The 15,726-nt window shown below is 45.2% G+C and overlaps 1 protein-coding gene across 1 annotated transcript in view; it reads right to left on the bottom strand.

Moving 5' to 3' along the window:
* LOC113816308 (chitin deacetylase 1) overlaps window positions 1–15,041 on the bottom strand; it is a 15,366-nt gene extending 325 nt beyond the window's left edge. The window contains exons 1-5 of the mRNA XM_070121845.1: window positions 14,985–15,041; window positions 3,831–3,996; window positions 3,377–3,507; window positions 2,061–2,210; window positions 1–1,931 (exon numbers count right to left, since the gene is read on the bottom strand). The exon at window positions 1–1,931 is cut by the window's left edge and continues 325 nt beyond it. Coding sequence (XP_069977946.1) covers window positions 778–1,931; window positions 2,061–2,210; window positions 3,377–3,507; window positions 3,831–3,996; window positions 14,985–15,030 — 1,647 coding nt within the window. The 5' untranslated portion in view covers window positions 15,031–15,041 and the 3' untranslated portion in view covers window positions 1–777. The remainder of the gene's footprint in view (window positions 1,932–2,060; window positions 2,211–3,376; window positions 3,508–3,830; window positions 3,997–14,984) is intronic.
* Window positions 15,042–15,726: the final 685 nt, after the last annotated feature.

The following is a 15,726-nucleotide window of genomic DNA, read 5'->3' as shown; positions in this document are numbered from 1 at the left end:
CATACTCGTCAACCTCACTGAAACTTTATTATTATAAAGCGTTTGTATCTTACTTTTGGATATGTTTGTTAATAGGGAATTTAATTCATTACTTTGGGGATGATGTTGGGGGGGGGGAGTGGTTAGGAACGGGGGGAGGGGGGGGCAGATCTGATAAAAATAAAGATGAAAATAAACAGACCGGCCAGTGGGACGAGGTAGAACGGGATCGGTTTAAAACATCTTTGCCTTTGGGATAGTTGATGTGCGAGGTAGGAGGGTCTGCGGGTGAGAATACTGTCTTAGGTAAGGAGGGAAGCCCTTCGGGGAATATTCCCATTTCCGAACACGAGAAAAAAAGCTGGCATGGGACGAAGACGTAGTCGTGATAAGGTAGAAGGGATTTCAGATGCATGATTTCGTGTGATGGGACTGCATGATGCCCTTTGTAACGTGTGAAGTCGTTGGCAATACTGCGGCGGTGCGGGAGGGGCAGGGGGGGTGGAGGGGCATAGGTTGAATAAATAACAAAACAAAACCTCAGCCACTGAAGGCTTTCGTTACTTGAGCAGGTATGAGGATCTCGTTTTTCACTTTTCTTTGGGAAGAAAACATGGTCCAGTGTTACTTGAAGGAGCTAAAGAGGACGTATACAAACAAAGAATAAATCAGGCGCCAGGCCCGAAAATATAAAGACTAGATTCTATACTGTACGGTGAGGCTGGACCTCGGCTCTCATTTGGGAATATTGCTACGTGGTATCCTAGCCAGTTGCAGGACTCCATCTGGCCCTCCTCCTCACACGAGGTCAAGGCCGTCGCCAGTGGGGTCGAGGAGCCACGGGTAGTTGCGCGGGCACTCCATGCAGGTGTAGAGGTTGAGCTCCTCGTTGCGCAGCTCGTGGGTCCTCAGGGGGCACGAGTTGGGCAGCGAGCAGTAGGGCTGCCCCTTCACGTCGCACTTCTCCTTCCAGTCGGCGAAGTCCCTGATGGCGGTGACCTCCGTGGGGTTCTGCATCCACTGGATCACCTGGAGGAGCGTGACGAAGTAGACGTCGTTCTGCGCCCGCTTCTCGTTGATGAACTTGAGGAGGACGTTCTTGAACTCCTTGTTCCTCTTGAACCAGGCGGCGGTGAAGTGGAGGCCGAGCGGGGCGCGGTTCGTGTTGTAGTGCCTGTTGAAGTTGTTGTTGAGCAGCTTCTCGAACTGGTCGGCGTCGCGGATGTTGGTGCACGAGTCGACGAAGTGGCAGCCGGAGAGCTTCTCGTCGTGCTGGAGGTCCTCGCGACGGTCCAGCTCGTTGACGACCATCTCCCAGACGGGGTGGGATCTGGAGGGGCAGTTCTGGGCATTGCCGTGGCACTTGTGGGGCATGCGGAAGTACAGGGTGTAGGGCCAGAGGGGGACGCGGTCCAGGGGGGCGGTGATGGAGGCGTCGTAGATGAACAGCTGATCGGTCATCATCTCGAACTGCGTGTTGCCGCCGACGCGCAGGTACGGGGCGCGGACGCCGATGATAGAGTTGTCCGTGATGTTGGCGAACCGCTCGATGATGAGTCGCGCGCCGGCCATCTCGGTGAGCCAGTCGTCGTAGTTGCCGTCCGTCCAGTAGGAGGCCTCGGCGCGGTTGCTGATGGAGAAGACGGCGATCTCGTGGCCCTTGCGGTGGAGCTCCTGGACGGCCGAGTAGTTGGTGTACCTGTGGGACACGAAGAAGGTGCCCTTGATCTGGCAGCCGTTGGCGTTCTTGTTGCCCTCGTTGAAGATGTCTTGATACAGGTCGATGTTGCCCTCATTGATGGCGCCGGAGAAGGTGATGGTGATCATCTGGGGCGTCTGGTTGAGGCCCAGGTTGCCGGGGATCTGCGTGCCGTCGGCGGAGCAGAAGCAGTCGGGGAGGATGCACTGCTCCTTGTCGCATTTCGGGGCGCGGTTGGGGTCCTCGCGGACGTCTGGGGGAGGAGAGATGCCGAGCGCCGTGAATCAAGAAAAATGTAGAATTCGATATTCATTATTCACCAATTTCTCTAAGCATTCCCGATCAGCTGGACCAGATAACCAAGCCCAGAGCCAATACTTACTGCAAGCATTCTCGTCGGAGCCGTCGGCACAGTCTCGGTTGCCGTTGCAGAAGAACGCCTTAGCGATGCAGGTGCCGTCGCCGCAGGCCAGCTGGTTGGGCGGGCAGATCGGCTCGTCCGTGTACAGGAGGGGCTTCACCTTCCGGGGGCCTACGAGGGAGGGGGGGCGGGGAATGAGAATTATGTGCATAGTGGGTCTGCTTGCGAAGGCGCACGCAAACGCAAGCGAACATATGTGCACAATATGAGCAAATATACCTACTAATAGAGAGTCAGAAACACAAAATACACACACAGACACTCATACACACAGACGAGGTTATGCAGAAGCGAAACAGGAAGCGATTTCTAATCTTGTGCGAATACAATTATAGGAAGAGAGACATAAATACGAACTAAATACACGTGTTGCAGTAGAAAGGAGAAGATCCAGCACACATCACCCCCCCCCCACTCCCTCCTCCTATCACCTCACCATTACCACCCCCTCCCCCTTCCCCTCCCCTCTTCCCCTTCCCCTTCCCCATTCTTCTCCCCCCTCCCCCTTCTCTTCCCCTCCTTCTCCCCCCTCCCCCTCCCCTTCCCCTTTCTCTCCCCTCCCCTCCCCTTCTCCCCTCCACCCCTACCCCTTCCCTACCCCCTTCCCCCTACCCCTCCCCCTCCCCCCTCCCCCTTCCTCCTTCCTCCCCATCCCCTACCCCTTCCCCTCCCCTTCCCCCCTTTCCCTTCCCCCTCCCGTCTAGCCCTTCGGCAGAGTGAAGTCTCCACCCCGCGTTGCACAACCGACCGAAGTACCACATCCGCAAAAAACCCTTCGAGGCATACTTTTAGAACCAGTGGTCTAGAAATTCGAATTCTTTTCTCTGTCAGTGTTTTTTTTTTTTTTTTTTTTAAGATATAGACACGATTTTTTTTTTTTTAATCTACGTTTTAACTTTTATATATGTATAGTGGTCTATTTTGTATTCAAGTTTTAACTTTTATAAATGTATAGTGATCTATTTTGTATTCAAGTAAATATATATTTTTATTTACTGGTTATATATGGTACAGATTATATTACATGACGATCAATAAGGATGGCAAGGGACGAATTTCAAATATCCGTGATTGAATTTCAAATATCCGTGAATGAATTTCAAATGTCCGTGACTGAATTTCGAATATCCGTAATCACACATTAAAACACACAAACGCGCACACACACACACTCACATACAAACACACACATACACATTCACACACACACACACACGCACACGCATACAAACACACACACACACACTCACACTAGGTACAGTTTCTCTTATACTTACGCTCCAGTCTGTCACAATTCTTGACGTTCTGCTTCCAGTCACACACTTGATTGTCGACGTCAAAAGCCAACGCATTCGGACAACGCACAGCGGCGAGGCGGATGGGGCCGTGGGTGCCGCTGCGGTCGCATCTGTGGGGGGGAGAGAAGGGGGGAGGGCGTGTTAGAAAGGGTTGATATGGAAAAAAAGGATATTAAGGTGGGCAGGAGGGGGTGATGGAGGCCATTGGTGTTACTGTGATTTGTGTGTGTGTGTGTGTGTGTGTGTGTGCAGGGGAAAGGGGGTGCATCTGTGTGTGTGTGTATGTGTGTGTGTGTCCGTCTACGTGTGTACGCGTGTGTCTCTGTGTTTATATACTCATATATCAAAGCAGCATCTTTAAAAAAATATATACATACACAAACACACACACACACATATATAATCCACATCCAAAGACGCCCGCACCACCAACCTGAAGACGTCCCTGCAGTCTGGCACGGTCGGCAGCCTGAAGAATTCCTCATTGTCCTTATTCCTACAGAGTTCCTCGGTGGTCACGGGAAGGTCGAACTGTGTCAGCTGTCTCTTCTCTCTCGACAGCGGCTCCGGAGGCACCGGTGCCACCAACCCTTCCACAACTGAGAGGAATAAAGAGAAAATAGGGTTTAGAAATTGGGTTTTGTGTGAAGTTTTATTCTGCTGTGTCCTGTTGATGTGACTTTCGGAATCTATTATCTAGTTTAAAGATAAAATAAGATAAAATAAAAGTTGCTATTATCTAGTTTAAAAATAATTGTAGGTGAGGAAGTTGGAGAATAAAATGAAGATGGGTAGATCTAGTAGTTCATATACATGGTGTATATGTGCTGACTATATATATACGTATGTATACACACTCACACACATACACACACACACACACACACACACACACACACACACACACACACACACACACACACACACACACACACACACACACACACATATATATATATATATATATATATATATATATATATATATATATATATATATATATATATGCATATATGTATACTTTGTTTCAGCAGACAGCGTCGAGGGAGAAAGGCGAGGACGAAAGGGAGAGCAGCGAAGGGACAGGAGAAAGGGCGGGCGAGGGGGGAGGGGGGAGGGGGGAGGGGGGAGGGGGACGAGGACCAAAACAAGAGAAAGTTTTTTTTCAAAGGACGGGCAGGCAGGGACGGAGCGCCCGCGGGCATCAGCTGTCCTGGGTGAGAGTGGGGGCGGGGGGAGTCAGGGGTATGCCCTGAGGGGGGTGAGTGGGGGAGTGGGGGGGGGGGGATGGAGGGGAGGAGGATGCCAGGTAAACTTTTCACCTCATGTTTTGTTTCTTTCTTATTTTCCTTTTTTTCCTTTTCTTTTTATACTGTTTTTGTGATTGTAACCTCTTCTTTATTTATTTGTTTTTCCTCTTTTCTTTTTCTTCTCTTCCTTCTTCCTCTTTTTCTATTTCTTCTGCTCCTCCTCGTCCTCCTCCTTCATCTTCTTCTCTTCCTCCTCCTCCTCCTTCATCATCTTCTTCTCCTCCTCCTCCTCCTCCTCCTTCATCATCTTCTCCTCCTCCTTCTTCTTCTAATTCTCCTCCCCCTCATCCTCATCCTTCCTCTCCGTCTTCTCTTTCTACCTCATTCGAAACAATTGCCATGCCAGGTCAGAACTCCTCATAACAAACATTTTCTTCCCTGCCTCACCAGGAATCCCTAACAGTCCACAGCGCTTTGACCGTGAAGGCGTCTGCACTCCTCATTTCCCCCCTCATTTGCATACGCGTTGACTCATGTCGTTGAACCAAGAAAACTTTGTTTGTGGAGAATGTGTGACGAGGACTGCGTGACGTTGGTAGACCACAAGATTTTATGTATCTGTGTTAGTAGCTCTACTACTAATACCTCTACCACACATACACACACACACGCACGCACACGCAGACACACTTAATATGTGTGTGTGTATACATACATATATACATATGAATACACATACAATATATATATATGCATTTATATACAAATATTCATACGTATCCATGTATTATGTATACATAATAATTATTCATATATAATGTATGCATAGATGTGTGTGTGTCAATGTGTTTTGTGTGAATCATTGATTGAGTTATAGGCACGGTTATTTCATGTATGTAAACACTCATGTACGTTAAAAAGCAAAATGTCTATGTACGTCAAAGAGATCCCAAAGTGCGTGTGTTCAGAAAGGCAAATGATTATCGAGCGAAAGGGGCGTGTCCGAGAGAAACAGGCGTTCACGAGAGTTCTTTAAACTTTCACTTTCACCAACCCCCTCGCCCCTCCTCCCCCTCCTCCCCCTCCCCCCCTTCCCCACCTCACACGGCGAAGGCCCGCTCTTTCTCCCCTCCCTCCCCTCCCTACCCCACCTTCCCTACCTCTTTCTCAGCCTGTATACGCAGGGAGTCGCCAGCACTTTCCTACTTTTTTGTTTGTTTGTTTTTCTTGTTTTACTTTTACGTTTGTTTTCGCTCTTATATTCTGTTTTTGTTGTTTATTTGGATTTTATCTTTACTCTCGTCGTGTTATTAAGTGTACTTCTGGTTAAGATTCTCTTTATCGGATACACACATTCCTGACCCTAAACCCAATAAATGTATTCGTGACCCTAAAACTAATACACGTATAATTCCTGTCCCTAAACTCAATATATCTATCCCTGCCCCTAAAATTAATAGACGTATTACTCCTGCCCTTAAAGTCAATACACGTATTCCTGCCCCTAAAACTGATACATTGTCCTGCCCCTAAACCCAACATACGTATTTCTGGCCCTAAAATTAATACACATATCACTCCTGTCCGTAAATCCAATACACGTATCCCTGACCCTAAAATTGATACACATTCCTGACCCTGAAATTAATATACATATTCTTCCTGCCCCTAAACCCAAATACACGTATCCCTGACCCTGATAGTAATACACATATTCCTGCCCCTGATAGTAATACACCTAATCCTGACCCTGATATCAATGCACATATTATCCCTGCCCCTAAACCCAAACACACGTATCCCTGGCCCTAAAATGAATACACCTATCCCTGACCCTGATAGTAATACACATATTCCTGACACATATCATCCTTGCCCCTAAACCCAAAATTAAAATGAATACACCTATTCCTACCCCTGCTCCAAACATGCTTACCGAGAGAAAGTTACGTGGTGAAGCTCTCTCACGCATTCCGGTGACTTATCGCTGTGTGTTCGTCTCAGCCTACCTTCTCTTTCGCTCTTTATGGACATGTAGACACCGTTTCTTTCGTGTGTGCGTATGTGAATGTGTGTGTGTGTGTTGATCTAGATCGATCGATGTTTGGATGGGTAGGTAGAGAGATAGATAGATGGAGGGATAGATGGATAGGTAGACAAATAGATAGGTAACTGTGTACCGTTTTTATCTGTATTTACGTATTGTAGTGTTTGTATTTTTGTTTACATAGTTATTGATATAAATATACTTCCATTCATTCGTATATGTATAAGCACACGAGTGCAAAAATACACACACACACATACACGTATATATGCATACATACATACAACGAATACATATATACATACATACATACATACATGCATACATACATACATGCATACATACATACATACATACATACATACATATCTACATACATACATATATATACATACATACATACACACATATACATACATACCGTTACCACTATTGAATCGACTTCAATGCACCAAAGATAATGATCCATATGATTCTATTTACGTTTTCGTTACGCTGGTCTTGAATCAATTAATTTTGGAGAGATTCTTATAAATATTTTCCATTCATAAGATTCTTAAATGGCATGGATTAATTCTATTCGTTATCAAAATCATTAATACCATTCTCAACATAATGGTATCCTTTTCAGTGTGTGTGGCTGTTTGTGTGTATATTTGTGTGTGAGTTTCTAACGCACATCGATTCTACATGTACGTCTGTGTGTGTGTGTGTGTGTGTGTGTTTTTGTGTGTGTGTGCGTGTGTGTGTGTATTTTTACCACACATCGATTCTACATGTACGTCTGTGTGTGTGTGTGTATCGTATTCCTCAAGGCAAAGTTAAAAGGAGAAAAAATCATTATAATAAAAAAAATCGATAATAACGGTGTCATCTTGAATAAGAATTTCGTGCGTCATCACGAACGGTTATTATCTGTCTATCTTATCTGTTTATTGATTTAATTGACGTGTTTATGAATGATAAAAAATACTTATTATGATTTCTCCGTATGGTCTAAATTCTTACACTTTCCTTCTGAAGCGAAAACTTATCACAATCTATTTGTCTATTAAGAGGTTATCTGTGTAAAAAAAATCGTTGAACATTTATAAGTGTTGATTAATCACGTTTATTTGGCCATGATGTAAGCATTTTTTCGTGATCAAAAAAACTGTTAATTTGGTGAAACTGCCGAAGGTTATTTGAGGGAAAAATGCATTGTAAACGTTTTTTTCGTGATGTTTACCAAGGTGGCAACACACACACACAAACACATACACACACACACACAAACACAGACACACACACACACACACACACACAAACACAGACACACACACACAAACACACACACACACACACACACACACACACACACACACACACAAACACAAACACACACACACACACACACAGACGTACATGTAGAATCGATGTGCGGTAAAAATACACACACACACGCACACACACACAAAAAACATACACACACACACACAGACGTATATGTAGAATCGATGCGCGTTAGAAACACACACACATATATACACACAAACATCCACACACACACACACAAACACACACGCACACAGAAACACATAAAAACCTATACTATGTTCGCGTGCGTGTGCGCATCTGCATATCCGAGTGTGTATACGCCCACACCCCACTCACAAGGCAACCGTAATTCGCAACAGCAATCGCAATGACATAACGAGCTCATCACCGACGCCACAACGACACCACCGCAGCGACGCAACACCGCCCGGGGCAGCGATCCCCCCCCCTCCCCTCCCCCCCCCCGCCCACCGCGCATTACGTCGATAAAAGCTACACCTCCGAGACGCCCATTACGGCGCGGAGTGGGCGCAGGTTGATTGCTTGTGACGTAATGCATCGGTCACTTTTTTTCTTTTCTTTTTTTTCTTTTTTAGGGGGGGAGGGGGGAGCAGGTGGAAGTGGAGGTGGAGGTGGAGGTGGAGGTGGAGGTGGAGGTGGAGGTGGAGGTGGAGGTGGAGGTGGAGGTGGAGGTGGAGGTGGAGGTGGAGGTGGAGGTGGAGGTGGAAGTGGAGGTGGAGGTGGAGGTGGAGGTGGAGGTGGAGGTGGAGGTGGAGGTGGAGGTGGAGGTGTGGAGGTGGAAGTGGAAGAGGAGGAGGAGGAGGTGGAGAAGGAGATGGAGATGGTGGAGGTGAAGGAGGAGGAAAAAAACACATCTATCTATTTGTCTATCTATATAACTATCTGCCTATACTCATACATATACAGACACATGCATGCATACGTATACATGTATATATACATGAACACACACAGACACACACACACACATATATATGTGTGTGCGTGTGTGTGATGTGTGTGTGTGTGTCTGTGCGTGTGTGTGTGATGTGTGTGTGTGTGTGCGTGATGTGTGTGATACCACTATTGATACATTGTGCATGATCATTGTATCATGTTCTTATTGTTATATTCTGTCACGATTTCGGCGATCATGAAAAAGCAAAAAGTTTTATTTGCCGTTTAAGAATTTCGAAAGATTGTCTGAAAATTCCTTCTTTAACGTCGGTTTCTGAATTCGAGAAATATATTGGGAGTGATATCAATGTCGATCGGAATAGCGTGTGTGTGTGTGGTGTGTGTGTGTGTGTGTGTGTGTGATGTGTGTGTGTGTGTGTGTATGTGTCTGTGTGTGTGTGATGTGTGTGTGTGTATGTGTGTGTGTGTGTGTCTGTGTGTGTGTGGTGTGTGTGTGTGTCTGTGTATGTGTGATATGTGTGTGTATGTGTGTGATGTGTGTGTGTGTGTGTGTGTGTGTGATGTGTGTGATGTGTGTGTGTCTGTGTGATGAGCAATAATGATCGAGATATTTCAAACCATAATAAGAATATCAACTTTCACTGAAATTCCTTCTCGAACCATCTCGAAACCGAAGCCCATTTATTCCACTTTCAAAACACTGTCTTTCCGTCTGTCACGCCCCCTTTCCCTCCCTCCCTTTCCTAAACCGCCTCCCTCCCTCCCTCCCTCTCTCCCTTCCTTTTCTAACTTTCGTGCCCTCCCTCTCCTAATCTTCCTTCCTCCCTCCCTCCCTTTTATAATTTTCTTAACCTTCCTCCCTCCCTCCCTTCATTTTCTAACCTTCCTCCCCTCCCTTTCCAAATTACCTCCCTCCCTCCCTTTTCTAACTTTCCTAAATTTCCTCCCTCCCTACCTTTCCTAACCTCCCTCCCTCCCTTGTCTAACTTTCCTAAATTTCCTCCCTCCCTACCTTTCCTAACCTCCTTCCCTCCCTCCCTTTCCTAAGCTTCCTCCCTCCCTCCCTTTCCTAACCTCCCTCCCTTCCTCCCTTTCCTAACCTCCCTCCCTCCCTCCCTTTCCTAACTTTCCTAAATTTCCTCCCTCCCTTCCTTTCCTAACCTCCCTCCCCCCTTCCTTTCCTAACCTCCCTCCCTCCCTCCCTTTCCTAAGCTTCCTCCCTTTCCTACCCCCCCCCCCCCTCACGCCGCTGACCACCGCTGATGTTACGTTAGTTCAAGTGACGTGACGAAAGAGCCAATGGTGCAATGTTACATATTTACTCTCTCTTTCTCCACCTTCTCCCTCCCTTCCTCTTCCTTTTCCCTCTCTCCCTCCACCTCCCTTCCCTTCCCCCTTACCTCCGTTCTTTCCCCTTCTCTCTTCCCCTTCCACCTCCATTTTTCCTTCTTCTCCTTCTCTCTCTCTACCTCCACCTTGCTTTTCCCTCCCCCCCTGTTCTTTCCCCTTCCTTTCCCCCTTTCCATCCTCCACCACTCCCCCCCTTATTCCACCCACCTCCATCCCCCTCCTTTTCCCTTCCCCTCCCCCTCCTACCCCCCTTCCCAATCTCACCATCCCCCCTTATTTCACACACATTCATCCCCCTCTTTCCCGCCCCCCTTCCTCCCCCCTCCCCAATTTTCCACCATTTTCCCCCTTATTCACTCCCCCCCTCCTTTCCCCCTCCCCCTCCCCCTCCCCTCCTCACCCCAAGGTCCGATTAAGAGGCGCCACAGCTGCTGGATAAGCCACTTCATAATTATGGGTCATTATCTAAGCACTTATGATTGCGTGAAGTGTGAGGAAATTCTTTTCTTTTTTGGTCATAAATTTTGAGATAAGTATCATTAACATGATCGTATTGATGCTACTGTTTTACAAAAGGATATTGATAACAAATATGATAAGGGTATGATGATAATGATGATGGAAAATATGCAAAAATGATAAAGTAGTGATAATAATGATAGCAATGATGATAATGATAATGATAACAATAATGATGATAGTGATAATGTTAGAAATAACAACATATTAAGGATGATGATAAAGATGATGATAATAATGATATTATCGATACTACTGCTACTACTACTACTAAGGATAATAATATTAAAGATAATAACAATAATGATAATGATGATAACGATAATGATAATACTGAGAGTAGTAGTAGTAGTAGTAATGATAATAATGTTGATAATGATAATTTTGATGATACTGGAATGATAATGATAACAATAGTGATAATATTAATAGTAACAATAATAGTAGTAGCAGCAGTAATAGTAGAAGTAGAAATAGTAGTAGCAACAGCAGTAGTAGCAGCAGCAGGAGTAGTAGAGGTAGAAGTAGTAGCAGCCTAGTAGTAGTAGTAATAGTAGTAGTAGTAGTAGTAGTAGCAGCAATAACAACAGCAGCAGCAGTAGTAGTAGTAATAGTAGTAGTAGTAGTTGTTGTTGTAAAAGCGGCACTAGTAGTAAAAGTAGATGTAGTGGTAGTAGTAGTAGTAGTAGTTGTAGTAGTAGTAATAGTAAATATGGTGGTACTAAAAACAATAAATGTTTCTGACAACAAAAGGAGAGAGAAAAGGAAATAGAATATGATAACAAGTTAATGAATGATGATGATAATGATGATAATAACAGTAATGATAATAACAAGAGTGATAATAATGATAATAATAATATGTATAATAATGATAATAATAATATGAATAATAATGATAATAATAATATGAATAATAATGATAATAATATGAATAATAATGATAATAATATGAATAATAATGATAATAAAAACAATGATAACAATAATAACAATAACAATAGTAATAATAGTAGTATTAATAATAACAATAACAATGACAGAAAAACGATTTCTTGTCGATCTCGCGCAAATGGAGTGTTGGGGGTTGGGAGGTGGGGTCTGGGGGAGTGGGGAGGGAGTAGTGAGCGGGGGGGGGTCTCACTCTCGAAGTTTCGTTTCGCCGGCTCGTTTTTGTGGTCATTCACACACGGCGTTTTTGTCAGTTGGTTTGTCTGTTTCTATAACTATATATATTTCTTCTGTTACAATATATATATATATATATACATATATACAGACATACACGCATAGTTTTTCTCTTTTTTTTTGAGAAATATTGGTCAGTTCAAGAATAAAGGTTTTGCTGAAACGATTTTGCACTTAAATGCACTTTTAAGATGATCGTAAAGCCAATGACACATATATTAATGATAACATTGATGACTTGCTCATGTTAACTAAAACGAATATATTCATTGTGACTTACTTTTTCTCGCTGACTGAAAGTATTGTTAGCTTTAAAATCATGACTAGTTTTTTTTTTATTCATGACAATCATTTCGCATATACAAAGCTAAAAAAAAAAAAAAAAAAAAAAAAAAAAAAAAGTAGAACTTCAATGATCGAATACTGGAGGGTTTTAATCTAGATAATTGTTCGTTGATTGTCATAATTATAACCGTTATCATTACACCGAACGATCAATCGCTATCATATTGATGCCAGGTGATACAGATATCATCTTGATTCACTGTTTATCACGATTTAAACTGTATTGCTCAACATATCAACTCAGACATCTAAACATACTTTTTCCCTGTGTTCCTAGATCGAACACGCAATTTATATACTCCAAAAAATCCCTCCGTTAGCGAAATTGTAATTGAAAGATGTAAAAAAAAAAAAAAAAAAAAAAAAAAAAAAAAAAAAAAAAAAAACTACTGAGGTTTTAAGTGAAAGTCTTGTGTTCTTTCTCAGAGGAAGTATAGAACCTGTTCAGGCACATATGTCGCGGCTGGTCGAGGCTGGGTCAGAGATGGGCAGGGATCGGGGTAGGGGAGGTAGAGTGGTGAGGGGGGGGGGTTAAAAGAGGTGAAAACTCTGTATCAACAAAAGTGTAGTTGGAGGTGGGTAGGGAGAGGGAGGGAGGGAGGGAGGGGAAAGGGGGTTAGAGGAGGGAGGAAGGGAGGGCTTAGAGGAGGGAGGGAGGAAGGGAGGGAAAAGGGGGCTAAAGGAATGAGAGAGGAAGGGGTTAGAGGAGGGAAGGAGGGAAAATGAGCTAAAGGAATGAAAGAGGAAGGGCTTAGAGGAGGGAGGGGGGAGGGAAAAGGAACTTATAGGAGGGAGGAAGCGGTTAGAAGTTGAGAGAGTAGGAGGGAGAAGGAGAGAAAGAAGAAGGAGGAGTTTGGGGGTGAGTGGAAGACGAGTAAACGCTTTCCAGACCAGAAATGAAAAAAAAAAAAATGATCGCTGTTGTTTTTACGGCAAACGAGACGGAGACTTTCGAACGGGTAGTGTTATGCTAAGCGGGTGAAACAGGGAGCCGAGAAGCTTGCGACACGAAACCTTATACATATATAAAAAAAAGGTTTCGAAGCTGCTAATTCCCGATCCAAAATACCACACTTGTTACTTATATCAGAGTTATTGATACGACATGGCTATTTCCACATTATATACTGTAATATGTATAGCATGGTCGGTTGTTTTGGTAAACATTATGGGAAGAGGATGAAGCTGCTATAATTACTAAATTTCCTGTCAATAATACAAAGAGCACTTTAACAACAACAGTAGATAAATGATGATGTTTCGTTACTACAGACGAATGTAAAATTATTGTTGTCAGGCCTCACAAAGAAAGAGGGAAAGCGATAAAGAATGAGAGAGAGACAGACAGACAGAAAAATAGACAGACAGACAAACAGAAAAACAGACAGACAGACCGAGACAGAGAGATAAAAAAAAAGAAAAATAGAGAAAGAGAGAAAAAAAGAAAAGAGAGAGAGAGAGATTCACATGACACAATAGACAGGGTTAAGCCACTCGAACGCCTCAAGAAAGCTTGCTCAGACGTAAAAGTGAAAGCAAGATTCTCTCATCTTTCTCATGCTGCCCCCCCCCACCCCCACCCCCCACACCCTCACACACACACATAGCACCACAGTAGCCAGAAACATCTAAAGGCCCCAGAATCATCTCAATTTTAGAAGCTTAAAGAATCCCTGTGCTATTGAAGCACTGGTAACTAACATGAAGAAATAGATAAAGCAATTTCTAAGTTAGCCTTTGATATTAGACATACAATTCGATCTACAAATACTTGAATATATACGTGAATACATCTACGCATGAACAATTACGTGGAACAATCTACGTCAAATAGGTTATTCATTGAAGTATGTGTCTCGGTACATACAAGAAAACAGTTGCAATAACGATATTAATCAAATGTATGATCTTCTACTGTAATATATTTGTAAATGGATGCTACCGTATCATGTGTTCAGCATGTGGAAGCCTAGTAATGGAATTCTAATAGTTGAATTCATGAGGTTAAACTATCACCGTATCACGTGCTAAGCATGTGGAATCAAAATAATGGAATTCCAATGACTGAATTCGTGAGGTTATACTATCATCGTCACTGTTCGATAAACTGCATTAAGTGCAGAACCACGAGCGAGATTCCCCTGGGCAGCCACGGCGCGAGAGGCCCGGCAGAGCCCCAGCACCGCTTGCTTCCCGGTGGCCGAATCCCCCGCGAGCGAGCCGTGAGATTCAACTTCCTGGATTCCCGCGTGAATCGCGGATTGGGTAGACGAATCGCTTGGTGTTCAGTGAGAAAGTATGAATGATCGGACGTGGGCGTGAGCCAGCGAGCGATGTCAGAGGCGAGTGGGCGTCCCGAGGAAGGTCCTTCGGGCTGGGGACAGGGGACGCGCCCTCCCCTGGCACTCGGGCTCTTAATCCTAACGGCAAAAACTGGCTGCGAGCTCCGGGGTCACTGTGGGTGAGCTTGTCACTGGCGCGACGCCCACTCGCCCCCGCCCACGCTGCTCGGGGTCACACGCCGAGGGAGGAGGGTTAGAGGTCACACACGCCCGAGCACACAAGGAGGTGGTCAGGTCACGGGGCTGGGGAAGCAAGGTCACAGGGCAAGGGAACACACGCGGCAAGCACACAGCCTCTCACACGCACTCACCGATGCCGGCCGCCAATGCGCCCCATAGAAGAAATGAGCGAGCCATATTGCCGCAGACTTGAGTACGCACTCCGGCGCGATCCACGTGGTCGACGCTATATACTGGGCTACACGCGCATGCGCACCGCTCCCCCCTGGTCAACACTTTCACTGAAGCCTGCGACCCGCCCTAACTTTCCCCGCCCCGCCGGTGTCATCCCGCCGTCGCGATTCGTCCTTGCGCGCGGACATGCCCCGCGGCGCCGGCCTGCGGGCAAAGACGAAACCGCCCCCCCCGCCCTCGCCCACCCCCGCCCGCCCTCGCTGACCCGCCTCGGAAGGTCAGCCTGGCACCCGCTCGTGGCAGGGCATCCTCCTCGCCCGTCTGACCTTTGTACGCCGACCTCCCTGAACTTCGCCTTGAGATCAGCCTCTAGGGGTCAATATCCTCCATATCTCCTTCCGTGCATCGTCCTTATGGCCGCCGTCGTCTCGGAGGGAGGGTGAGCATCGCCTTAAAGGCCCACACTTCGGGGCTGTATTTCTGGCTTGAAATTCTTACAGTCATACATACACATACATACAATAGACACATACATATAAACACATACACAAACATACAATAGACACATACATATAAACACATACACACACATACATATAGACACACACATATAAACACATACACACACACATACATACATATAAACACATACACGCATACATACATATAAACACATACACACACACATACATACTTTTT

This window comes from Penaeus vannamei, chromosome 5 (genome assembly GCF_042767895.1).
Source record: "Penaeus vannamei isolate JL-2024 chromosome 5, ASM4276789v1, whole genome shotgun sequence".
Taxonomy (NCBI): Eukaryota; Metazoa; Arthropoda; class Malacostraca; order Decapoda; family Penaeidae; genus Penaeus; species Penaeus vannamei.
This window is presented reverse-complemented; position numbering and strand designations above follow the sequence as displayed.